General features: G+C 33.2%; 1 protein-coding gene across 1 annotated transcript; it reads left to right on the top strand.

Moving 5' to 3' along the window:
• Positions 1-17,234: 17,234 nt before the first annotated feature.
• On the top strand, positions 17,235-21,654 carry LOC108321240 (receptor-like protein EIX2). Its single transcript, XM_052866683.1, has 2 exons — positions 17,235-20,684; positions 21,415-21,654. Exon 1 carries the CDS (start codon positions 17,286-17,288, stop codon positions 19,719-19,721), a length of 2,436 nt encoding a protein of 811 aa, XP_052722643.1. The 5' UTR covers positions 17,235-17,285; the 3' UTR covers positions 19,722-20,684; positions 21,415-21,654.
• The last annotated feature ends 6,191 nt before the right edge of the window (positions 21,655-27,845 follow it).

Genomic DNA, 27,845 nt, shown 5'->3' with positions numbered 1-27,845 from the left:
ACGACGGTGCGGCGGGGGCGTAGCCGGTGAATCTGTTTTTGGTTCTATTTCTCTGCCTTGGGTGTTTGGTTCTGTTTCTCTGCAGGTGCGGTTTGGATTCGCCTCTTGAATTGGGGGTACTGCTTCTTATTTTTCTCTACGCCTTCTGATTGCTCGCTGGGAAAGGTCTTAGGGTGGATGGTGATGATTGGGGTTGAAAATCTGGAAAGGTCTTTGTTAGTGCAGGTTGGGGTTGAGGTTGAAAATCTGGGAAAGAAATTGTGGTTCAGAAGATAGAAAAGAGAAAAGAAAAGAACATGGCAGAATAGAACGAAGAATAGACAAGGAACCAACAAGAGATTTTGATTGAGATTAAAAAAATTAAAAACACTCTACTGCCTCAGTTGTCTGTGAACTGAGGCAAAATTCGAACACTTTTGACTCGGTTCAAATCTCGAGACATAAAGCCTATATTTTTTACTTCGCCTGAATATGCTTCGGTTCTACAACCGGTGCCTATAAACAAAAAGAACCGATGTCATTTTCCTTAATTGTACTAGTGTAGATAAAAAAGAGAAGTTTATTGATGATCATCAAAACGGTACAAGTGAAGAAATATATAGAGAATGAGACAATAACATAATAATAGAAAAAACAGAATAACAGAAAAAGCAGGTCAAACAATAGACTGAATGGTCTAGTTAGGGGAGACCGAGCAGAGTACAATGACTTGTATACTGCATCAATACAACCGATCGATTCACTTTAGCTAGACCGAATGGTGTAGAGAATCAACACAAGATGGAACGATCAGTCAAGTGACTTGCGAACTGAATCAATACAACCGATCGGTTCACGTTAGCTAGACCGAACAGTGTAGATAATCAACACAAGATGGAACGATCGGTCAAGTGACTTATGAACTGAATTAATACAACCGAGCGGTACAAGTTAGTGAGACCGAACAATATAACTATTATCATCCCCTCTCAAGCTGGGCATAAATGATTTGAAGACCAAGCATGGAACGAAGAAGTTGAAAACAAGGAGGAGGTAACAGTTTTGTTAATATGTCAGCTATTTGCATGGTTGTGGAGATGGGAAATAACTTGATCAATCTTGTAGCAACCTTTTCACGGACAATGTGATAATCAATATCAATATGCTTTGTGCGTTCATGGAAAACTTGATAGAAGCAATTTGTATTGCAAATTGATTGTCACAATAGATGAGAGCGGGAGACGTGTAAGGAACGACTAGATCATGAAGAAGATACGTGAGCTACTGAAGTTCACACACAGTGTTGGCTAGCAAACGCAATTCAGCCTCAGAAGAACTTCGAGAAACAGTCGGTTGCTTCTTGGAACGCCATGAAATGAAAGAGTTTCCAAGATAGACAGTGAATCCAGTGACCAAATGACGAGTATCAGGGCAGGTGGCCCAATCAGAGTCACAAAAAGCTTTAAGTTGAACAGTAGAGTTGTGCGGAAGATGAACACCAGCACCAGGGTTACCCTTGAGGTATCGTAGGATACGAGTAGTAGCTTGTTGATGGGCAGATGTAGGAGCAGACATGAACTGACTGAGGTGATTGACAGCAAAGGTAATGTCCGGACGAGTGGTGGTAAGGTAGATGGTTTTTCCAATGACACGACGATAGGAGGCAGCGGCAACATCATCCAAAGACTGAACGGTATTTGTAGGAGATTGTTTGGGAACCATGGGAGTAGGGACAGGGGAGCTATCAATCATGTCGGTTTCAGCAAGTAGATCCAGAACATACTTATGTTGGCTAAGGTGTATCCCTTTGGAGTTACGTGCGACCTCAAGACCAAGGAAGTAAGTTAGATCACCCAGATTCTTTATGCGGAATGTGGAATGAAGAAGATCAGTGATGTGTTGAATTTATCCATCATCGTTACCGGTGATGATGTTGTCATCAACATAAATAAGAAGTGTCGTAGTGTGATTGTCATCATGTTTCAGAAAAAGAGAATTGTCAGAAGTGGAACAAGTGTAATCGTGTGAAGGTAAAAAATGATGGAGTTTAGCATACCATTGTCGGCCAACCTGTTTAAGACCATATAAATAGCGTTGGAGTTTACAAACCTGATTTTTGGTTGAAGTAGTCAGTCCAAGAGGGACTTTCATATAAACATTTGCATGAAGATCACTATGTAAGAAAGCATTATTAACATCCAATTGTTTGAGTGACCAACATTGAGATGCAGCTATGGCAAAAAGAAGCCGAACGATAGTGAGTTTGGCGACGGGTGCGAAGGTATCTAAATAATCCAGTCCTTCAATCTGGTTATATCCTTTGGCGACCAAACGAGCTTTGTAGCATTCCACAGATCCATCATAATTGTATTTGATTTTGTAAACCCAACGACAACCAAAAGTTGTTTTGTTAGGGGGTAGAGTCGTAAGCTCCCAAGTGTTGTTAGCCTGCAGGGCATCAAGCTCGGCACGCATGGCTGTAACCCATTGGGGTTGTTTGGAAGCAGCAGAATAACATGTTGGTTCAACATTGGACGAAATAGATAAAATAGTATGCTTGAATGAGTAGAGAATCGATCATATCTAAGGTAATCTGTAATGGGATACCGAACAACGCTGTTAGTTTGAAAATCTTTTAAATAAGCAGGGATCTTACAAGATCTAGAGGATCGTCTTATACTAGCAGAGGTATCACTACCAGTGTCATCTACTTGAGTGATATCTGTGGATGTGCTATGAAGAGTATCATTAGTGTAAGGAATGATCGACGAAGTATTAGTATTGGTAGAATCGAATGGTTAAAGATCATCATAATTATTTGTGTAATGAATTGGCAATGGTAAAGATAAAGAGTTGTCGATTTTATGAGTATGATGATAGGGAAAAACATTTTCATGAAAAACAACATTACGGGATATGTCAACCTTGTGATTTTTGAGATTTAGGAATAGGTAACCTTTTGTGTGTTGTTTAAAACCTAAGAAAATGCCAAGGACAACACGATCATCAAACTTCTTTCTGTGAGCAGTAATGGTGTTGGCATAGCAAAGACAGCCAAAAACACGTAACATTGAGAGATCACAAGGAGATCCATGAAGTCCTTCATGAGGTGTATCATTCTGTAGGACAGGTGTAGGCATCTGATTTATGAAAAAAACATGTTGAGCTGCATAACACCAGAAAGCAATTTGCAGATGTGAGTGAAAAAGTAATGCACGAGTAATATTTAAGATGTGTTGATGTTTACGTTCAACCACTCCATTCTGTTCAGGGGTTTCCACACAAGTAGTTTGATGACTAATGCCTTTGCTTGAGAAAAGATCATGCATAATGAATTCAACACCATTGTCAATGCGTATAGTTTTAACCTTTTTATTGAATTGATTTTCTATATAGCAAAGAAAATTGAGTATGTGGGTTTTGACAAAAGATTTATCTAACATAGGTACAATCCAAGTATAACGAGAAAAATCATCAATGATGGTTAACATGTATTTAAAACCATTCATGGAAGCAGTAGTAGGTCCTCATATGTCAATGTGCAATAAATCAAAAGAACTTAGTGAATGAGATGTCCTAGTAGTATAAGGAAGTTTCTTTTGTTTGGCCCTATGGCAAGCATCACAAGGAATTTAAGTATCATCATTTTTTATGTAAGCATGTTTGGTTTGCAAAAATTGTAACCTAGCATATGATATATGTGCAAGACGAGCATGCCATAAATTTGGATGCTGAACAAAGCAAATTACAAGACTACAATTAGTGTTATTTGTACAAGCAAATGAGTCAAAGAGATATAAGCCATTGTGATGTCTAATCAAACCAATCTTCTCTTGATTTTGTATGTCCTGAACAATGCAGCTAGAAGGGGAAAAAATTAGTTGACAGTTTAGTTTTGCTATAAGTTGTGAAACAGAGATAAGGTTGAATGAAAAATCAGGAACATATAGCACATTAGAAAGATTGATTTTAGTGTTTAACCGAACGGTACCCTTGTAATGAGCATGTGTAACTTTGCCATTAGGTAAAGTTATTAGAATGGGAGTAATCTTTTGATAAGAGGTAAAAGATTTTAAAGAAACACAAACGTGATCAGTGGCACCAGAATCAAGTAGCCAAATATTACCATAGTGCACTTGAAAAATCGAAACAATATTACCTGGAGAAGTGTTTGTAGAAACTGTTCCAACTTGGTTAATGTGCACATTAGAAATGTTGGACTCCGATTGTTTGAACAACTGAGCAAGAACTTGATATTGTTGAGGCGTGAGTTGAACGGTCTCGGTAGAAGGGCGTTCTTGGTCCAAGTCGTTCGGCAGAAGAGGCTTCGGTTGACTATCAGCATAAGAAGATGAAATAGCATTGTGAATTTGGCCGGGTCTGTTGTTGGAAAACTTGTGACCAGGAGGATAACCGTGTTTCTTGAAGCAAACATCTATGGTATGTCCAGTTTTGTGGCAATATGTGTAGACCTTACGAGTGTTGTTATTTGTGGTTTTGACATTCCGGTTATCATGACTAGGGAAACCATATTTTTTAAAACAAATATTTTCTTGGTGGCCGACCCGATTGCAATAGGTGCAAGTGACAGAAGTAGAAGCATTCGTTGAAGAAGAGAAATTAGACAAAGAAGTAGCTTAAACAGATGTAGTAATATGATCAGTCATTAATTGGCGTTCTTGTTGAATAACAAGAGAAAAAAATTTTGAAATGGGAGGAATAGGGTCAAGAAGAAGAACATGAGATTGTATATTAGTATAATGATCATTTACACCTCGTAAAAGTTGCATGGCACGATCTTCATGTTTTGGCTGGGAAAGAATTGAAGAAACTGCACAAGAACATTTGGGCTTGCAAGTACAGACAAGATCTGGGCGGAAGCTATCTATCTCATCCCAGAGAACTCTAAGTTTCGTGAAAAATTCTGTAACAGAAAGCTCGCCTTGGGACAATGTAGCGGCTTCCAGTTGTATAATTGATATCCTGGCAAGATCACATTGAGCAAAGCGGTTCTTCAGATCATTCCATATATCGAGAGCGTGATCCATCCAAATAATGCTTTCACGAATGTCCGTAGAGACAGAATGCAGGAGCCAGGAAACTACCATGTTGTTGCACTAAAACCAGGCCGGAAACGAAACATTAGTCTTGGTGGGTTGAAGGGCTGATCCAAGAACAAATTCTACCTTATTCTTTGCAGAAAGAGCTGTGACAAAAGATTTGCTCCATGAATTATAGTTTGCGGTGTTAAGAACGGGAGAAACAAGGGATATGGTTGGGTTTTCATTTGGATGAAGATAAAGATATGAATGTGTAGGGTCAGAGATAGGTGGATGTGTGTCAATGGTAGCCATTACAGGGAAAAGAAACAAGAATAGTGGTGCAGAAATCAAAAAGTAGCAGAAATTTCTTTTAATACCATCATAAATTTTCAATACAGTAATGAAAAGAAAAAGCTGAAGGGAAGAGAAAAGAGAATAGAGAAGCCAGAGAAAAGGTGGCAGAGAAAAAAGAGAAGTTTATTGATGATCATCAAAACGGTACAAGTGAAGAAATATATAGAGAATGAGACAATAACAAAATAATAGAGAAAACAGAATAATTGAAAAAGCAGGTCAAACAATAGACCGAACGGTCTAGTTAGGAGAGACCAAACGATCTAGTTAGGAGAGACCGAGCAGAGTATAGTGACTTGTATACCGAATCAATACAACCGATCGGTTCACGTTAGCTAGACCGAATGATGTAGAGAATCAGCACAAGATGGAACGATCGGTCAAGTGACTTGTGAACTGAATCAATACAACCGATTGGTTCACGTTAGCTAGACCGAACAATGTAGAGAATCAGCACAAGATGGAACGATCGGTCAAGTGACTTGTGAACTGAATCAATACAACCGATCGGTTCATGTTAGCTAGACCGAACGGTGTAGAGAATCAGCACATGATGGAACGATCGACCAAATGACTTGTGAACTGAATTAATACAACCGATCGGTTCACGTTAGCTAGACCGAACGGTGTAGAGAATCGGCACAAGATGGAACGATCGGTCAAGTGACTTGTAAACTAAATGAATACAACCGAGCAATATAGGTTAATGAGACCGAACGGTATAATTGTTATCAAGTATAAAGAAAACAATTAAATCAAAGAAATCAATAAGCCAATTGTTAGGCAATTGTTAGGCAAAAGGTGAAAAATAGATGTTTTAGGATCGATAAGAGAAATCGACCAACTGACTTTCTTAAGACATGAAAAAAGTTTGATCAAGATAAAAAGACATTAAAAGAGGCTCTAAATCAAGGCAGAGAAACATGGAGAGAAGGACAATCCAAGAAAAGGTTAAGGCTGCTTCGAGAACGACGTTATATACATTAATTATTGCAGAACATGAAATCAACTAGGATATTTGACACTATATGGACATTTTAAAACAGTTACTTCAATTTATGTGATTTTTATTTTATTTTGTTTTGTCGATACACTTTCAAAGAGTGTGATAACATTGTGAACATAAAAAATAGCTAATTCAGTTTTGGTTGTAATAATTTAGATTATTACCTTCATTTATTTTATTCATTAGTTTTTGTTAAGGAAATATTTGATGGGTTATTTTTTATATAAAATTGTTGTTTAATCTAAAAATTCCAAGTTCGTGTAAGTTACTTTTCTTTTTCACAAGTCTTGGGATAAGTCCATCGATTGGAATAGAATTATTGCCCTAAAACTTTTCTCACGATTTGATTTATTCTACAAATACCAAATTTGTGTTCATACTATAACACGGATAACATTTCATTTAATTTAAATTTCATTGTTGATGCCATGTAATTTGTAGTTTATTTTATGCATTACATAAATTAAGTTATTACTTTATGTAAATTGAATAGATATTGTAATTTAAAAAAAAAAACATCAATCCACAATAAATTTTATCCGAGTTTTGCTGTTTACCAGTTTTAAATATTATATAGGAGTTGGAGTGACATTTAGGGTGAGGACTTGGAAAATTGTAAAGTAAACCCATCACATAAGTATGATATGACAAACAATGAAAAGTATTTGTGTATAATGACCCTCACATTTATATGACTACAAAAAAGAAAAACACTGTCATTTGAACGGGAAATAGAACACTTATAAACTAAAATATTCAAATATAATGTAAAAATAGTTAAAATTAAAAATATACCATCCCGTGTTTAATTAGCAAGTTTACATACATAAAACAAATGATGAAAATAAAATAGAGAATGTCTAGAAATATCACTTTTAAATCATTGTTACAAACTCACAAGATTTACGAATTTTCATATTTGAAAAAGTAACAAAGAATTGTTGTTGTCGTCTTAAATATGAATTAATTTATATTTTGTTGTCTTAGAAGTAAGGAAGTTTCCTTTTTTTTTATTGGTCAATATTTCTTTATAATTTGTAACTATGACAATGTAGCATATATGGATTTTTATTATTAAAATACTTTTTTTACGAAGAACTTAAAATATTTATAAAAAAATTAAAAAAATAATTTCACAAAATTTTATGAAAAATCACACAATATAAAATTTTCGAATGGTATTTGTTTTATTTCTACATAGAAATAAATAACGTTATTTTGTTACTCATATGTAAACTTTTGGACTGTGTTAATTTGAACTCTTTGTATGTCAAATTAACCATCTTGCTATTCATAAAAGAAGCTATTGCAAATATTACAACTTCTTAAAAAACAATTGCCTTGTGAAATGCATTTCTAGAGTACTATTTTTATTTTATTATCTTTCGAATATTGGCTTTTAATTCTATCACTATTTTTTAAGGAAACATTTGATTGATTATTTTTTATATAAAATTGTTGTTTAATCAAAAAATTCCAAGTTCGTGTAAGTTACCTTTCTTTTCACAAGTCTTCCAATAAGTCAATTGATTGGAATGAAATTATTGTCCAAAAAATTTCCCACCATTGATATAATGAGGAAAGTGACAAACGGGGAAATGTGGAGGGACTTATTGTAACGATGCCTCCAATAATTCTGAAATAGAACATGGTTATTGATTTAGACTTTGACAAGCATGGTCTTTTATGATTTGCGATTATTTATATTATATTTAATTATTGATGATTTAAACTTTATTGTGATGAATTATGTTTATTGGGACTTAGTCAAAAATACTCAATTAGTGATACTTGATATTTTCATTGTATTTGGGATGCTTTATCAATATATGATTTACTTTTGGGTACTTTTAGAATAAAAAAGTATATATTTATATAGTAATTGAGTGTTATGATCACTGTTTGCAAAGATGAAACTTTGTTTACATTAACCTCTTTATTTGCTACTCGCTTAATTGAAGTATAATTGATATGGGCCTTATTTAATACACAATTGAACCTTGCTTAGTTGGAATAATAGAGTTTGATTCAATTTTATTAATTTCCCTTATCATTTTATTTGAAGTTTCCTTTTTCTTTGTAATATTTTTTACATTTTGTTCAATTACCCCCAAACTCATTCACTATAACAAAGTAATTTGCTAATAATATGCATTGGAGAAGTTATATGATAGTCGTTATTTTCAATAATAAATACCGGTTTTACAATCAAAAAATATTAAGACAAGAGGAGAATTTTTTGTCTTAATTATAAACCAAAACAAAAATATCTACATTTTGCTTCGGTTAAAACAACTGAAGTATGCTTCATCAAATATTGAAAAAAAAATGAGAGTTTTTGGCGATGATTGTGAAAATAACAAAGGCCATAGACCCTATCTTATTTAAAACAATTAATTAATTTAAAAGACTTTATGCCTCAATTGTGATGAAAACCAGTGCCATATACTCTTTTCTACTTCAGTTATGAAAATAACCAAGATCAAAAGTTGTTTTTTTTTAATATTTTTTTCCTGAAATAATATTTAGCTTCTTCATTTATGATATGAACCGAAGTCGGATATTTCTTTCTGCTTCAATTTTGACTATAACCGAAGCCTAAAGGTGATGTGTTTTTTTTATATATATTTTTCTTGTTTCTATTTCATCCCACAATAATTATCTTAAATTGTCCAATCAAACAATTCAAGATTCGATATTTATAAATTATTAGTATTGTCTCCTCTTATATTAATTTCTTTTAAAAATACATTTATTCAAAAATCTTGGAAACATTAAATAATTTTTGTATTGAAACTTAAACGGAAAACTAAAGTTGACTTAATACAACAATATATTTAACCATATAATTAATCATGTATCCAACAACAAAAAAGTAAACAACATACCCAAAAATTATAGGCTCATATTAAAAATAAATTTCCAAGATAATAATATGAACCTCAGAGCATGGAAGGGGAGCAACAATGGAGAATGATGGACACCATGTTTTTGGATAAATATTAATAATCCCACCATGATGCTACAATACATGAATACAAATATTAACAATATATTAATCTAAGAAACAAACTCAATATATTAACAATATATTTAACTCTAAGCAGACATATGACAACAATTATTTGTAAAATCGATGCTTAAAGGATTTTAATAAAATAAAAGTAAATATAAATTTCAGTGACAATTTTAAAATTTTGATCAACATTTGGTCTTGGTTGTTCAGGAACCGCAACAGAAAGTAGATATGACATTAGTTGTCTAAATAACCAAGACCATATATCCTTTTGAGAAAAAAATAAAAATAAAAACAATTGGATATTTTTAAATTTTGATCAAATTTTGTTGTCTTAGTTGTTGAGTCGTAGAAAGTGAATATGACAATGATTGTTCAAATAATCTAAGTTATGGTCTTGTTTAGAAAAAAACAAATAAAAATTACATAAATTTTAAGAAATTTTGAAAAATTTGGTGCACATTCACAGTTCTTTGTCAACCAATGACATATGTGCTTGTTAGATAAATAAATAAATAAAAAGACGTGATCTTTTATAAAATTTTGAAAATTTTGATATATTTAGACCTTGATTGTCGATTAATCGATACTAAAAGTGATATATGTTTCAACTATTTTACAACCAACACCTATAAATTAACAAAATTTTTAAAAATGTCACCATATGATTATATATGTTTCGGTTTCTTTAAAACCATAACCCATTATGCAAGTTAATACGTTAAATCTGCACTGATGAGGTGACAATATTATAGAAACAAGATAAAAATGGTAACATAACCTTTCACTATTAAATATTTTCTTAATATTTAATTGGGCTTACAAATTGTTTAAAATATCATTAAAGAAAAATATCTATTCTATGAATTTTATAAAAAAAAACCACTAACGATATACGAATTGCTAATTGTGTTTATTTGCATACAACATTTTGTCTCTCACTAGTACAATAAGAAGAAAAGACACCGGTTATTTTTTATTATTGGCATCGGTCATGGACTGAGATAAAACTAGATAGGAATATGCCTCGGTTCTTAGATAATCGAGGCAATTTCCTTTTTTTTTGCACATGCAACATGTTTTTCAGTACGCAACCAGAAATTGTATCAGTATGCAACCAGAAACGGAGTGGTGCAAGTCATTGTTTTTACGCAACCGGAAAATCCCAATCCCAATCCCAATCCGAGATCAAAACAGACCTAACATTTCCCAATTTCAGAAACCCAAAGTGCTTGTGATTGTGAGTCTTCACTGGCCTAGGCTTAAGAATAATGCCAAAATCTACAAAATTTCACAGATCTAACACTGTTAAACTTCATCTTTATTGCAGATGAACACCTTCTGCAATGAACCAGGAAGCTCCCTTAGGGTTTCCAATCACACAGGGCTTCAACGGTTGGAGGAAGATTGTCGGTCTAGGGCGGTGGCGACATTCCATTAAGGGGTGAGAGGGTAGCGGCGACTCGCAGTGGATCTGGAGCGGTGGATGAAGATGAAGATACAGAGGGGCAGAATGGCGGAGACAGCAACGACGAAGGGCTCGCCGATCTGGAGCGCCTTGGCCATCTGGAGTGGCTTGACGATGGCAATCTGGAGCGGTGGATCTAGAGTGGCGGAGGCAGCAGCGGCGGAGGGCTCGCCGATCTGGAGCAGCTGGGCGATGGCGATCTAGAGCGGTGGATCTAGAGCGGCGGAGGCAGTAGCGGCGGAGGCAATAATGGCGGAGGCAGCAACGACGGAGGGCTCGCCGATCTGGAGCGGCTTGGCGATGGCGATGGATCTGGAGCGGTGGATCTAGAGCAGCGAAGGGAGTAGTGGCGGATGAGGTACAACGGCGGAGGCTACAGCAGCGAGAGAGGGGAAGAATGGGAGAGAATAGAGAGGAAGAATGGGAGAGCACGGACAGAGAAGAAGTGAGAGCACGATGGAAGAAGAAGATGTTGGGCTGTGGAAATGAAAAAGATCAAAGAAATGAAGAGTTAGTAGGACCACATCATGCCTCGGTTTTCATTAGAATCGAGTTAGTAGCAATTGACAAGTCTAGGTGGCAGGAGTTGTATGCCTCGGTTTCGCCTAGAACCGAGTTAGTAGTGCCCTTAAACCGAAGCGTATATTGCGCTTTCTAATCCCTTTTTTTTACTAGTGTCTATATAAGAATAAATAATATAAAACTATTAAATTGTAATAATTTGGACTCTTTCTATGCGTTAAGAAAAATTAACCATCTTGCATGCATTAATTGATTTATTGAAAAATTATTCGAAGTTAATTGATATTATTGAAATCTTGCATGCTATTGGGACTAAATAATCAGTTTATTTAGTTAAGCTAGGTTTTACTATTTTTTTCCCATTCCCATGAACTCTATAAAGAGAGTTTCCCTTTCTTTTCAGAATGTAATACAGAACAATAATTCATAACAGAATAATAAAAGCTTGATTTTTCTCTCTTACCTTTGCCGAAGACCTTATCCAACTTTGTTTCTTTTACCTCTTTATGAAACCATGGATGTGCACCGCAAGTAAGCTTCGGGCTCCTTCTTTCCAGCTTCCAGAAGACTCTTTTTACTTTCTCTCTCTTTGCTGTCAAACGTTGCCTCGAGGTCGTAGCTTTTACATGAGATATTTTTATCTCTCAACCTTGCGTTTTGGACTTGGGTTATAAGGCTTTGGGCCTTATCTTAATATGGTATCAAGAGCACAACGTATTTCTTGAACCCCTTTGTTTTCGCTGCCCATAATTCATTCCTGATTGTTTTTTGGTGTGTTTCTTGGACTCTTTTTTCTTCTTGCTACAATGGATCACATGGATCAATCCACCAATCCGGCTAGTCCTTTTTATCTACATCTTGGGGAGAATCCAGGTCTCACTCTCATCTCTCAAATCCTAAGTGACACTAATTACTCTTCTTGGAGCAGAAGCATGAGAAGGGCTCTTCTTTCCAAGAACAAAATCAAGTTCATTGATGGGTCAATCAAGAAACCGTAAAGAAGTGAAGTTTTATTAGATGCATGGGAAAGATGCAACATGATGGTTCTTTCCTGGATTATAAAAACAATTTCTCCACAGATTGCAGAAAGTGTGATATATGTTGAAGAGGCTAAAGAATTATGGGATGAATTGAAGGAAAGATTCTCTAACGGTGCCTACTTTAAAATTTCTTATTTACGTCAAGACATTCATTCAATCAAACAGGAAGAAAGGAGTGTTAGTCAATTTTTTACAAATTTAAAGATTCTATGGGAAGAATTGGAATCCCTTAGACCCATACCTAGTTGTACATGTGACATCCCTTGCAATTGTGAGCTCTCAAAAGTTTCTCTGAAATACAGAGAAATATAACACGTTATATGTTTTTTAAAGGGGCTGAATGATACCTATACCACTGTAAGAATTCAAATCCTCTTAATGGATCCCCTTCCCAACATCAATCGTGTTTTCTCCCTCATCATACATCAAGAGAGACAAGAAAGACAAGATATTGGCACTGTAACCTAGCACCAATCTGCTGAAATCAAAATTCTAGCCAATGCTACTGACAAAAACAGTAATTGGAGACCTGATCAGACCTGGAAAAACCAAGGACGTGGTGCTAGATCACGTGGCCAAGGGAGAGGAAGAGGAAGGAATCCTAACTATGGAAAATAGTGCTCCTACTCCAATAAAATGAATCACATTGTGGATGAGTGTTATTCCAAACACGGTTACCCACCTTGGTACAAGAAAAATGACAATAATCAAGACAAAAAGGGTGACTGGAATTCAGCCAGTGTCAGCCAGAGCAGTTTTGGCCCAGAGAGTGTTCATTCCACTCACCAAGGCAGCATTAATGCTGCCTTCAACTCCTTTACCCAGAACAGATGCAAAAGTTTCTCAGAATGATAGAAAAAGTTGATGAACCCACTCATAAGGTCAACCAGATGTAGAGAAATAGCACAGAAGACAAACAAGGTACCCTTTCTCGAATTATTGACACTGGGGCCACTGATCATGTGCCCATGAGAAAAGGAACTTTGTCACCTTTTATAAAATTAAGCCCATTTCTGTTAGACTTCCAATAACTCTGTTATCACTACTGAACATGCAGGCACTGTCCAATTCTTTAAAGATTTTGTTATTTTTAATGTCCTATATATTCTTGATTTTTCTTTTAATCTAATTTCTGTCCAAAGTCGTATAAAAGACTTAAATTGCAGTCTAACTTTTTCTTCTGAGGTTTTTCAGATAAGGGAGAATTCTATATTGAAGATGATTGGGTGTGCTAATCCTTACAAAGGCTTATATTACCTACAAGCTTTTCCAAATCCGAACCAAGATTTTGTCTCAAATTATATTTTTTCGTATAAACGTGTTGATGTAAATTTGTGGCACTATAGGTTAGGCCATCCTGGACACAAGACTATAAAATAGATATGTGAAAATTTCCCTTATGTGCAAATGAGTCCTGATGTTGATTGTGATACTTGCCACTGTGCTAAACAACATAAATTGCCTTTTCCTAAAAGTGTTTCTTTATCCACTGAATGTTTTAAAATGTTTCACTATGATATATGGGGTCCCCTCTCAATTTCTTCTATTCATGGCCATAAATATTTTCTTACTATAGTTGATGACTATAGCAAACATACCTGGGTATTTTTAATTTACAATAAAGGGAAAGCTAGAGACCTATTGCAGAATTTTATTGTGAAAGTTAAAAACAAATTTGATAAAATGATTAAAACTGTTAGGTCAGATAATGGACCTGAGTTCAATTGTGTGAACTTGTATGATTTATATGGCATCAACCACCAAACAAGTTGTGTCGAAACTCCTGAACAAAATTCTATTGTAAAGCGCAAACATCAACACATCCTTAATGTGACCCTCAACTTCTGTTTCAATCTAATGTGCCCAATGCCTATTGGTCTTATGCTATCAATCACGCTGTCTACCTAATAAATAGGTTACCTTCCCCATTCTTAATAATAGAACTCCCCATGACCTTGTTTATAATATTCCTCCCACTTATTTGAATTTAAAAACCTTTGGGTGCCTATGCTTTGTTTCCACTCTTGAAAATAGTAGAAATAAGCTTGACCCAAGAGCTAGAAAAGGAATTTTCCTTGGTTACAAGAGTGGTATCAAGGGCTACATTGTTCTTGACATCAAAACTAGAGAATTGTTCGTAAGTAGAAATGTTGTCTTTTATGAAGACATTTTCCCTTGCCAAGACCAACAAAACAACAAAGAAGTTAATGACCAAGAAGCAAACAAAACTACTTTTCTCAATGATCTCCTAGACGGCTATAACTTTGTCGATGATGAGAGACTTGTTGAAATGGAAGCCAATAATCAAGGGAAGACACAACAGGCTACCACTGACACGGATAACAATGATAGCGTTGTTAATAGTGAAGAAAGCCATAGTTGTAGGAGATCTAACAGAGTTAGAAGGGCTCCAAGGTATCTAAGTGACTATGTACATCAGGTGAATCAATCCCTATCTATAAAAAAACAACCTCAAAACCCCTTATCCCATTTCTGATCTATTGTCTTATGATTCTTTGTCAGAAAACCACTTGAAGTACACTATGGCCATCAATGCAAATACTGAACCTCACTCTTACAATGAAGCCAAAAACATGAGTGAGTGGGCAGAGGCTATGCAAAGAGAGATCAAATCATTACAGGAAAATAATACCTGGTTTCTAACACAACTACCTCCAAGAAAAACCCACATTGGTTGTAGATGGGTATACAAGACTAAATACAAGGTTGATGGCACTATAGAAAGATATAAGGCTCGCCTAGTAGCAAAAGGCTATACCCAACAAGAAGGAATAGACTATTTGGACACTTTTTCTCCTATTGCCAAGCTAACTACTGTTAGATTACTCATTGCTCTTGCAGCCTCAAATAATTGGTTTCTACATCAACTTGATGTGGATAATGCCTTCCTACATGGAGATCTAAATGAAGAAGTTTACTTGGAGCCACCACCTAGCCTTAATGTCCATAAAAAGGGTCATGTTTGCAGGCTTACTAAGTCACTACATGGTCTAAAACAAGCCAGCAGGCAATGGTTTGAAAAATTATCCACCTTTCTTACTTCTGTCAATTATATTCAATCAAAATCTGACCACTCACTTTTTATCAAAAGGACACCTACAAATTTTACAACCGTACTGTTTATGTAGATGACATTATATTGGCAGGAAATTTCATGACAGAAATCAATCACATAAAGGGTCTTTTGCATAACAGATTCCAAATAAAGAATCTGGGGGAACTTAAATACTTCCTAGGTTTGGAGGTGGCCAGATATAAGAAAGGAATTCATTTGTGTCAGAGGAAATATGCTCTGGACATCCTTGAGGAAACAGGAATGCTAGGATGCAAGCCTTGTTCTACCCCATTTCTGAGTGATACAAGCTCACTGTATAAAATGGATAGCTACTTGGATGATCCTGACTCTTATCGAAGGCTGATAGGGAAGTTGCTTTATCTTACCAACACTAGACCTGATTTATGTTTTTCTATTAATTTATTAAGTCAATTTATGCAATCTCCCACTAACTATCATTATCGGGCTGCACAACATGTTCTTAGGTACATAAAATCTAAGCCTTCGAAGGGATTATTCTTTGCAGCCGATTCTCTAATGCACTTAAAAGCCTTTCGTGACTCTGATTGCGCAACATGCCCCAATACTAGAAGGTGTACTACAGGTTTTTGTATTTTCCTTGGTTCATCACTCATCTCGTGAAAATCTGAGAAGCAGAGCACTGTCTCCAGATCTTCTACCTAAGCAGAATATCGTGCTCTTGCAGCCACTGTATGCGAAATACAATGGATTCACTATCTTCTTCAAGATCTTCAAGTTCAAGAAGTTAGAACTCCTGCTCTCTACTACGACAACAAATCAGTAAGACACATAGCTCATAACCAGAGCTTTCACGAAAGGACAAAACACATAGAACTCGACTGTCATGTTATTCGAGAGAAGATACAGGTTAATCTTCTACATCTCCTTCGAATTCGTTCCGATGAACAGGTAGCTGACATCTTTACGAAGTTTCCTCATCGTGTTCGATTTCGATCCATCATTCTCAAGCTTGGACTGATGAGCATACACAATCCAGCTTGAGGGGACGGTATTGAAACTAAATAATCATTTTATTTAGTTAAGCTAGGTTTTACTACTTTTCCCCTTTCCCATGAACTCTATAAATAGAGTTCCCTTTCTTTTCAGAATGTAATACAGAACAATAATTCATAACAAAATAATAAAAGCTTGAGTTTTCTCTCTTACCTTTGCCGAAGACCTTGTCCCACTTTGTTTCTTTTATCTCTTTCTAAAACCATGGATGTGCACCGTAAGTGAGCTTCGGACTCCTTCTTTCCAGCTTCCAGAAGACTCTTTTTACTTTCTCTCTCTTTGGTGTCAAATGTTGCCTCGACGCTGTAGCTTTTACATGAGATATTTTTATCTCTCAGCCTTGCGTTTTGGACTTGGGTCATAAGACTTTGGGCCTTATCTTAATATATGCATTAATAACAATGGATTATAAAGTTGAAATGAAATGTCATTAATTTTTTTATTATTTAAACAGAAAAACAAAATAAACTGAATTGCCAAAGTAACTTAGTGAGTCATACTTATAAATAAAATAAGGGTTATTTTACTACATTATTTATGGACCACAAAAATTAATTGATATGATGAATAAAAGAAATGGAAACAGACAAACACGACGACAACGACTTAGAATAAAGTAAGGGAAAGACAGAGTGAAAGGATAGGTAATTAAAGAGTTGGTGAGTATAAATGAGGGTATTGGGAGTGCTTAATTCAGAACACATATCAATCTAATTCTATACTATTCACTCTCTCTATTTCATCATCATGAATATTCTCAAAGTGATTATGTTTATGTTTGTGCTGAGTGTGGTGTTGCAGGCTGCTTATGGACAACACCACATCCGATGCATTCCAAAGGAGAGGGATGCACTCCTTCAATTCAAGGCTGCCATTGTTGATGACTTCGGCATGCTCTCATCTTGGACCACTCCCGACTGTTGCCAATGGGAGGGGATTCGCTGCACCAACCTCACCGCTCATATTATAAGCATCCACCTTCCTGGACAGTATCATTATCCATATCTTTCTCTTTCTGGTATTTATAAAGTCTCTCGGCGTTACATCAGTGGAGAGATCCACAAGTCGTTAATGGAGTTGCGACACTTACAGTATGTGAACCTCAGTTTAAATGATTTTACAGACACTAATATTCCAGAGTTTCTTGGCTCTCTTACCAACTTGAGATATCTTGATCTCTCTTCATGTCATTTTGGCGGACAAATTCCAAGTCAGATAAGTTCTCTTTCTCATTTGAAATATTTGAATGTTGCAAGAAATTATTATTTGGAGGGTTCAATCCCTCCTCAACTTGGAAATCTCTCTCGACTGCAGTATCTTGATCTCAGTCGCAATTCTTTTGAAGGATACATTCCTTCCCAACTAGGAAACCTTTCAAATTTGCATAAACTCTATCTTGGAGGATACGATAGTGCTCTCAAAATTGTCAGTAGTGATCAATGGTTATCTAATCTTAATTCTTTAACCCATCTTTCCTTCAATTCCATATCTAATTTTTACAGTTCTCCTAGCTACCTTCGAACCATTGCCAAGCTACCAAAATTAAGAGAACTTAATTTAATTGATTGTGGCCTTTCCTATCATTTCCTTCTTTCATTCAACCCTTCCAACTTCAATTTTTCTACTTCCCTTTCTGTCCTTTATCTTTCTGGAAACTCCTTCACACAACCGATGATATTCCAGTGGCTGTCAAACCCCACTTCCAACCTTGTTGAGCTTGACCTTAATGGTAACCTCTTGAAGGGTTCGACATCAAATCATTTTGGCTTGGCCATGAATTCGCTTGAGCACCTTGACCTCTCCTATAATGTGTTCAAGGGTGAAGATTTGAAATCATTCATGAATATATGCACCCTATGTTCATTATACATGTTTGAAAACAATATGACCGAAGACCTTTCGTCAATTCTTCATAATTTGTCTAGTGGTTGTGTTAGATACTCATTACAACAATTGTGTTTGAGAAACAATCAAATCAGAGGCTCTGTACCTGACCTTTCAGCATTTTCAAATTTAAAAAAGTTGGATCTTTCTTATAATCTATTGAGTGGGAAGATACCTGAAGGCACTAGATTGCCATCTCATTTGGAGCAGTTGTTAATTGTGTCCAACTCTTTAGAAGGTGGTGTTCCAAAATCATTTGGGAGCACATGTACTTTGGAGTTATTGCATTTATCTTTCAACAAGTTGAGTGAAGATCTCACAGTGATATTTAATCATTTGTCTGGATGTTCTAGATACTCATTACGAGAAATATATCTTGGTCAAAATAAAGTCAATGGCACATTACCTGATTTCTCAATATTTGCAAAGTTGGAAACATTGGATCTCAGTATCAATCAAATTAGCGGTACTTTGCCTAACACCCTCAAATTGTTGCCATCATTAAAAAGATTGTACCTTGATAATAACAAGCTAAATGGGACAATTTCTGAAGATCTTCGATTTCCATCGGAACTTGAGGAATTATCCTTGATGTCAAACTCTTTGAAAGGTGTGTTAACTGACTCTCATTTTTATAATATGACAAAGTTAAAGATATTGGTATTGTCAAATAACTCATTGACGTTAGAATTTAGTCAAAATTGGACTCTGCCTTTTCAATTGCATCATATTGAATTGAGGTCATGCAAGCTTGGTTCATTATTTCCCAAATGGTTAGAAAAACAAAACGAATTTGGATACCTTGACATTTCAAATAATGGAATATCAGGTACTGTTCCAAAATGGTTTTGGACCAAATTTCGATTGTCAAATTGGAGGGATTTTGATATTTCATCCAATAATTTACAAGGTACAATTCCAAATTTGCCAATAGAGAATCATTATTATTCTCTTTGGCTTAATCTTGCATCAAATCAATTTGAAGGTCCTGTTCCGTCATTTTTACGAGGCTCAGTGATTCTTGATCTATCAAACAATAAATTCTCAAATTCTTTTTCGTTTTTATGCTCTAGTGGTGTAGCTGAATCATTATACCAATTAGACCTATCAAATAATATGTTTTCTGGACAAATTCCAGACTCTTGGACCCATTTCAAATCATTGACTAACTTAAATATGAGTCAGAACAAATTTATAGGAGATATTCCCTCTTCAATGGGATCACTCCTTGAACTTCAAGTTTTGTTATTGAGAAGCAATAACTTAACCGATAAAATCCCTTCCATCTTGAAAAATTGAACACAATTAGTGATGATAGACATAGCAGAAAATAGATTATCAGGATCTATCCCAAATTGGATAGGAAACAAATTATCGCAGTTGCAATTTTTAAGCTTAAGAAGAAACTATTTCCGTGGGAGTTTACCGTTACAAGTTTGTTATCTAAAAAGCATTCAACTCTTAGATCTCTCACAAAACAACCTATCTGGTGAAATTCCTAAATGCATAAAAAACTTTTCCTCAATGGCTCAAACGACTTCTTTGAGAGATTATCAAGTTCATCAAGTCAACACTCAACATATCTTAGGTACCTATTCATATGATTTGAATGCAATCTTGATGTGGAAAGGTTCAGAACAAATGTTCACAAACATGGAATTATCACTTCTAAAAAGCATTGATCTCTCAAACAATCAATTATCAGGAGAAATTCCAAAAGAAATAGAGGGTTTATTTGGATTGGTGTCATTGAATTTATCAAGAAACCAATTGAAAGGGAAAATTCCTTCAAATGTTGGAGAGTTAACATCACTTGAATTTCTTGATTTGTCACGAAACCAACTTGTTGGTTCTATTCCTTCCAGTCTTGCTCTAATTGATCGACTCACTATGTTAGATCTGTCACATAATTACTTATCTGGAAAAATTCCAACTGGCACACAATTACAGAGTTTCGATTCATCAAAATATGAAGATAATGTTGATCTCTGTGGACCACCATTAACGAAATGATGTATTGATGGAGTGGCAAGAGAAGAACCGATTGTTAAATTTCAAGAGGATGATAATTTGATTTTCAATCGTGAATATTATATAAGTATGACAATTGGATTTGTTATAAGCTTTTGGGGAGTGTTTGGCTCAATCTTAATAATATGTTCTTGGCGTCATGCATATTTCCAATTCTTAAGTAATTTATCAGACAGCCTCTATGTCATGACAGTAGTGAAAGTTTTGAAGAGATTACACACAACATAGCAGGTAATATATTTTAACCTTATGTTACAAACTTAATATTTTTTCTTTATTACTATTATTATTTTAATAAACAATTTTAACGATATGTGATATTAAGATCAATATTGAAGGCATTTTTATGGTAAATTGCCGTTTTTTTAACTATCAATATATAAATAATTATCGATCATATTATTATTGTAAATAGAATCTTAAAAAGCACAAAAAGTAACTAAAAGATTTTAAATTTAAAAATGTTTTTCTCTCCACGTGTATTCATCTATAATATTGCTTTTATCTTTGTTTTTCTTATTTTTTATTTCACGATGGTTATTAGTTAGTTTGCTAATTGACATATCACCATTTAGTAGAAAAGATTTGCCAAAAAATAAATATCTTGAACATAAAGAAAATCCAAAAATATTTCAGAAAATACTTAACCGAACAAGAAAATATATAAAAAGGAGATAGAAAAAAAAAGTAATTTTTTATTACATACCAAATAAAAATCAGAATGTATTTCAAATCTAAAAAAACACATTTAAAGCCAAAATTTGTATAAACATAAACGATTGTATATACAAATATGTTTTTATATTAATACATCATAATTATTGTTACTGATTATCAAGATATTATTTAGTTAAAAAAATCAATAACATCAAATTTTAATTTGTCATCCACTATTTATTATTATTTATGTTTTGTTGTTTTTACTTTTGGCGAAATTCATTATTTGTTTAATTTTTGGCAGAGGAAATCTGGATTATAGGTGTGAGAAGAAATGGAATTATTGTTTAAGATCGAAAGGGTTGTGATTTGGATAAAAGAGCTACTTCACTTGGATTTGGGGAAAGATAATTGAAGAAGGTTTTATCACATTTATTTTCTTTAAAAGTTTCTTTCTTGTCTATTTTTATTTTGTAACGATTGTTGAACTCCTTTGGGCTTGAGGAAGCCATTGTGATTGAGACGTTATTTCCCGTTTTCTAAATACTTTGTTTATAGCTTAGTCCCTAAATCTAACTGTTTCTTATTATCATTTTATTACTCGTATTTCCACATAACAGAATGATTCCTCTCAATTCAAAAGTGAGTGAGACTTGCTTGGTCTCCCAATCCCTTTTTAATATATATAGTAAGATAGATTTAATTCTGAAAATAATTGTTTTAAATTTTAGTTAATTAATATTCCTAATTTGATAATATGAGAATATTATAACATTTATACATTAAATTAATAAATCAAAATTAAAAATTAGAATTTAATCTGTAAAATTTTTTCAATTAAATTATATATTATATCTATATCATTCAATTAACACAATATAAAAAATGTAATCATTTACATCAGTTTTTTTTTATTTAAATTATAAAAATTGTATTCAATTTTCTTTATAAACACACCCTTGTTTTTCTTCTCACGGCAATAGGTATAAATGCGCACTTTCTTTCTATTAAAAAAAGCGCATCATAAGATCTCCATCGTATGAGATGGGTATATTTCCAATGGCAATTTTGTATAACAAATAAAGTGTGGAAACAGTTCATCTTTTTGAGTTTAACATATAAAGTAGAGCACCTTATTCTTCACTTTCCGACTCATGCTAGCTTAGTCATTATGGCTTCTTTTATATGCTAATTATAGCTTATTAACAAATAATAGGTAAAAACATGGAAAATAAATGTCAATTTTTCAGTGAAACCTAACTCAATAAAATATTTAGTAACATGACAGATTTTTGTTATCAATAATTACTAGCAAATAATTTATTTATAAATTTTGATAACAATTATTATTGACGAATTTTCACGACAAAAAATTATTATCTATAACAAAAATTAATAAGAAAGTTACAAAATCGATAAATAACACAATATTACCTATTCATTATTTACGGACAAAAACTCATAAAGAAAATAATCATAATAAATATTACTTATAAATTTATTTATATATAATTATTTGTGATTTATTTATATAGAAAAAATGTATGGAATTATTTATTAATTTATTCATAAATAATTACCTAGAAATAAACCTATATATATATATATATATCTTACATGTTTTTTTAATTGGTACATTTAAGCAATATGTATCGAGTTTTAAAAGATAAAAATATCTTCATATAGTATGGATTCTAAATTTTAAGATCGAGGATACTTGAACAATTTTTATTCTCAAAACTAAAAGAAAAACAAGAAACCTCGAGATCCTTACTCACTTCCCTCATTCCTCTCAACCATTTTTCTTTCATCTCTCTCACTCCAACATTTTCTTTGTCATCCTATGATAATCCTAATTGAACAAAAATGAGAAACACGACTCTTAAACAATTTCTTACAAAAAATAATTTTATAATGAGTTTTCATTTTATAATTTTTGTCTTATCTAATTTTCACAAATACAATGACATATGAAAGAATTGGTAATTGACCTGAAAAAAAATCAGAAATACTCAAGGTTAAACAATTTCTTACAAAAAATAATTTTATAATGAATTTTCGTTTTATAATTTTGTCTTATATAATTTTATCTAATTTTCACAAGCATAATGACATCAAAGGAATTGGCTTAGAAAAAAAATCAGAAAAACTAGTTGTTAAACAATTTCTTACAAAAAATGATTTTATAATGAGTTTTCATTTTATAATTTGTCTTATCTAATTTTCACAAGCATAATGACATCCGAAAAAATTGATAATTGGCTTGAAAAGTTTTTGTTAGAGATGATATTTTCAACATATATAGATGATGAAATTAGAGAGGTTAGTGAAAATGATAAAATTGAAAAGATATTAAATGAACCTTTGCCTGAAGGTGAATATGCCAATTACTCACCTCTTCATAAAGACAAATTGTTTAACGGCAAGTGTTTCTGATTTTTTTCACTTTGATCTACAGTAGGGATGATAGAAAAAATGTTAGAGTGAGAGGGATGAAAGAGAAAAGACTGAGAGAAATGAGATTTGGGAGTTTATTATTTTTTTTTTTAGTTTTGAGAATAAAATTACTTTAACCTTAAAACTTAGAATACATAACATATGAGAGTATTTTTGTCTACTAAAACCCAGTACACATTGTTAAAATGTACCAACAAAAAAACAAGCATTCGTAAGTTAACGAATCCCATATATATATATATTCATTTTAATATCAGACTAGTTTTTCCTAATATAATTATTTTATACTAAACTTATTGAAATTTTTTATAAAGTTGAAATAATTATTATACTAACACAAATGAAGAGAAGTTATAATATATAACGCCTTCTTGGAGGATTCCCAACAAATCATTCCCATAAGAGTTGCTTTTTCCAATCTCGAGAGTCTTTTCTACTTTGTATGATCTCTCCTTTAGTAGAGTCTTCACCTCCATCTTCAAACACTTTATGTCTCTCTTATACTTGCTTCGGAAAAACCTACGCACACAAATGACGAGTTTTAACTGAATACATGTTCTGTTTTAACCCCAATTACTGTTTCTAAAGAATCAAAACTCGTTTATCATTTTAGCAGTTCAGTAAGTAATTTTTTTTCTCTGTTGTTGTTTTAAAATTTTGATTTTGCAGAATTTTCATTTATCCATTACAAGTGACAATTAGTCAACAGGTAAAAGAAAAATATCCAAAAATTTCAACACATCCGTCGTATATCTATAATAGCTTTACAACAAAAATATATTAGATGATCACACCTCAATATATTTCCCGACAAACCACATGTATTTTGACTAGTGACCACAGTCAAACATCATTCAATAGTTGATCACCTATGCATAACCTGCAGTCAAACGAAACAAAATTCAAAACAATAAATCTAATAATTGTCTGCATTTCAAAACAACAATTTTTATGATAAACTCGCATAATTAAGATTAAGACTAATACACCTAATGGAAGGAGATAGAAGCCTAATAAGTACTAAATTTTGCTGGTAATGGCATGTATACAAGAGATAAATAAGTACTAAAAATTTTGTGTTCACCGTCTGTTCAATAATTTCACACCTGCACCTTGCCAACACAATCAATCATATTAAACGTTTCACGGTTGATTAGGAAGGAAGCATGATGAACATATAATTTAACCAATGATGGTAACAAGCCATCAATGCAATCAAATGATCATACAAACAACAAAGCTGTAGTTGACGAATGTAAATCAACTATTATACCTTTAAAGGCTTGGCAGCAACTTTTGGGTGCTTCTGAACAGAAACATCCTGTATATTCCCAGAATGTGAGCAATTATTTTGTACAGAAAAGTAAAATAGTACATTTTCAAGAGTTTAATTTTCCTTTGTTATGAGTAGTCTCAACCAATAAGAAATCATTCTTGACATAACTCTCAAGATAGTTAAGATCAAAATTAACAAATTTATCATGCATAGCAGTTTGTAACTAAATGAAAGTACAAAATTTAGAATTCAATCACAGACATTATAGCTGTGTACGCTATTTATTAATTTTTCACACTAAGCTACACAAGTTATATATATATATATACATATATACATATATATATATATATATATACATATATATATATATATATACATATATATATATATGTATATATATATATATGTATATATATATATATGTATATATATATATATATTACCTGAGTTGAAATTAACAAGGTAAAAACCAATATTATTTAGCTTGATATAAAAGAAGACAATAACAATGATTTAAAATATTAAGCTAGGGTGAATGAAGCATTCTTAGTGGTAGTTGAATGATCAGAAGAGTACGATCAGAAGTATTTTCATCGTCAAGATCAAAGAAATATTTTTCATTCTTAGCCATAACTTTCTTAATACTCTACTGTCATATAAATATCAAGTAAACTATTCTTCTCTTACAATGAGTAATACTAAGACTATTTAGTAAAGTAGACATGTGAGAGAAAATATATTGCGAGCATCAGATCCTCTGTCCATGATACTCAACTACATTCCAAATAATAAGTGCCTAATATTGTCAGAACAAGGCAAAAGCTTAAGAAATTTCACAATGAGTCAGATAAAGTGCTACAAGAGTATACCGAACCTTTGTTATTACACCGATTATTCTATTACCTATAATGGGAACAAGAACCTTTAAAAATCCAATTAAAGAGGTACGAAAAGATTGAACTTTCAAACACATGAAAGCAAAAACTCACCATCAGAATCAACAACTCCTGTCATCTGAAATAGCCAAATCTGAATTTGTCTGAGATACCTGTGTTCCCTCCTGCTTCCCTATCAGTTTCAGCTTACAGTAAGCGAGAGAACATATATAAGTCAATAGAAGGTTCAAAGGGATTAAACTAGTACACAATAACTTATCAATACATCACTAGCAACGTATTACATTCTATATAGATGCAAATAATGTCTCAAATTTAACCACATTTCAAGCTTAAAGCATAGAAATCACTTTAAGTAGATAATGGTCATGGAGGTAATCAACGCTCCACTCTTCAAGAAGAATACTGTTGCTGGTGGGCTAAGGAAATAGACAACCAATGTGTATGTGAAATTTCGAAGCCTTGAAATAGACATAACACAAACAATTAGGTGAAAAACAGAAAATTTAGTTAATATGACAACATTGATAGCATCGATTTTCTTTCATGCTTTAACTCTAAATTTTCATCTTCAAACTTAACTCCATATATAGATTCTCTTCGAGTATCATCTCTAGCAAATTTGGGTTGGGCTACAACGAAAGATACCTTAATACCACTCCGATTCTTCCCAAACCGCAACACCTTTGTCTCAATCCAACTCTGGTAACAATGCAACAATGTCTTGCAAACCGAACCAAACAGCGTAATGTGCTAATGAAAGAAAGAAAAGAGGGATTATGGTTTTTGTGTTTTAGGAATTTAGGGTTTTAGGGATTACTAGCTATATGAATGAAGAGAGGAATTACTTACCATATCAACGAACTATGTGAGCATCACCATCAGAGCGAGAAGAAGAATTTGGTGATCGTCGTCACCAACGAACCTATGACTGAACACGACACAATTATGAGTGAGATGAGAATGAGTTGAGACAACGGTGAGTGAACGAACAAGATTAGGGTGTGAGGTAAGAGTGAGAGACAGTGAACGACGACACAAATGAGTGGTTCGTGAGGTAATGTTCTTCAGGATGAACTCTCTGAACTCAAGTTCAAGAAGTGAGAAAATTTTGAGGAGAGGATTACCTAAAAGAGGAAAAAGAAATTTTAGATTTTACTTCTAATAATTAATTTTCTAGGTATGTAAAATCAGTAAGTAATGTTTTTTACTTGGTATATCAGTGGATTTTGTTCTTTGCAAAATTTCTTGTCCTATTTCATATACAAATTTTACATATGGAAAATCAGTAAAAAAAAAAAGAAATTTGTATGTAACTTAGTTTTAGAAATTGTATATAATACTTACATTACTTACAAACTAAAATTCATATATAAATATACGTAGATAACTCACATTTTTCGTATAATATTTTCTATTTGTATGTAAATTTTATCAACAAATATTTTATTAATGAATTCTTAAAAGTAGATAAACAGTTAATTTTTATGTACCAATAGATTAAAGCCGAATTTTATTCGTTAGTAAAAAAATGAATTTCTTATAACGTATGAAAAAAAATTCTTTAAGAATTTACAAAAAGTATTTCTTGATGACAAGAAGAAGAACATAAATATCTTTAAAATATTGTTTGAATTGGAAAATTACATAGCCTCATGTTTTCTAAAGCTTATTTTAGGATTGGATAGGAGTAAAGGATGTGTATCAAATACAGTTAATTCAGAATTCAACTCTCTTGAAAACAAGACTTAGATACTCATAATTAAGACCTCATATAAAGAAACAAATATAACTCTGCAAATCACTTTTGAGATTAATTGAAGTTGTATAAGAGTATGAAAATAGTTGAAAGTGATCATGCTGTTCTCAAAGAACATAAATGACTCTAATGAGAGAATGTTTCTTTGGCTCAGACGCTTTTTTCGTCTTTGATTCACCACATATCAGATACACCGTTGTGTTCTTGACCATCAATCCATTACCGAAAATCACAAAAATCTCCACATGGTCTCCAGATTCTAAATTTGACATTATTCCATGTCAATCTTCATCTTTAAAGGAAATTACTGTGCCATGGTTGTGTATCTGGAATGTACACTTTGT

This window comes from Vigna angularis, chromosome 8 (genome assembly GCF_016808095.1).
Source record: "Vigna angularis cultivar LongXiaoDou No.4 chromosome 8, ASM1680809v1, whole genome shotgun sequence".
Lineage (NCBI taxonomy): Eukaryota > Viridiplantae > Streptophyta > Magnoliopsida > Fabales > Fabaceae > Vigna > Vigna angularis.
Note: the sequence above shows the minus strand (reverse complement) of the source record. Positions and strands in the feature narration are given on the sequence as shown.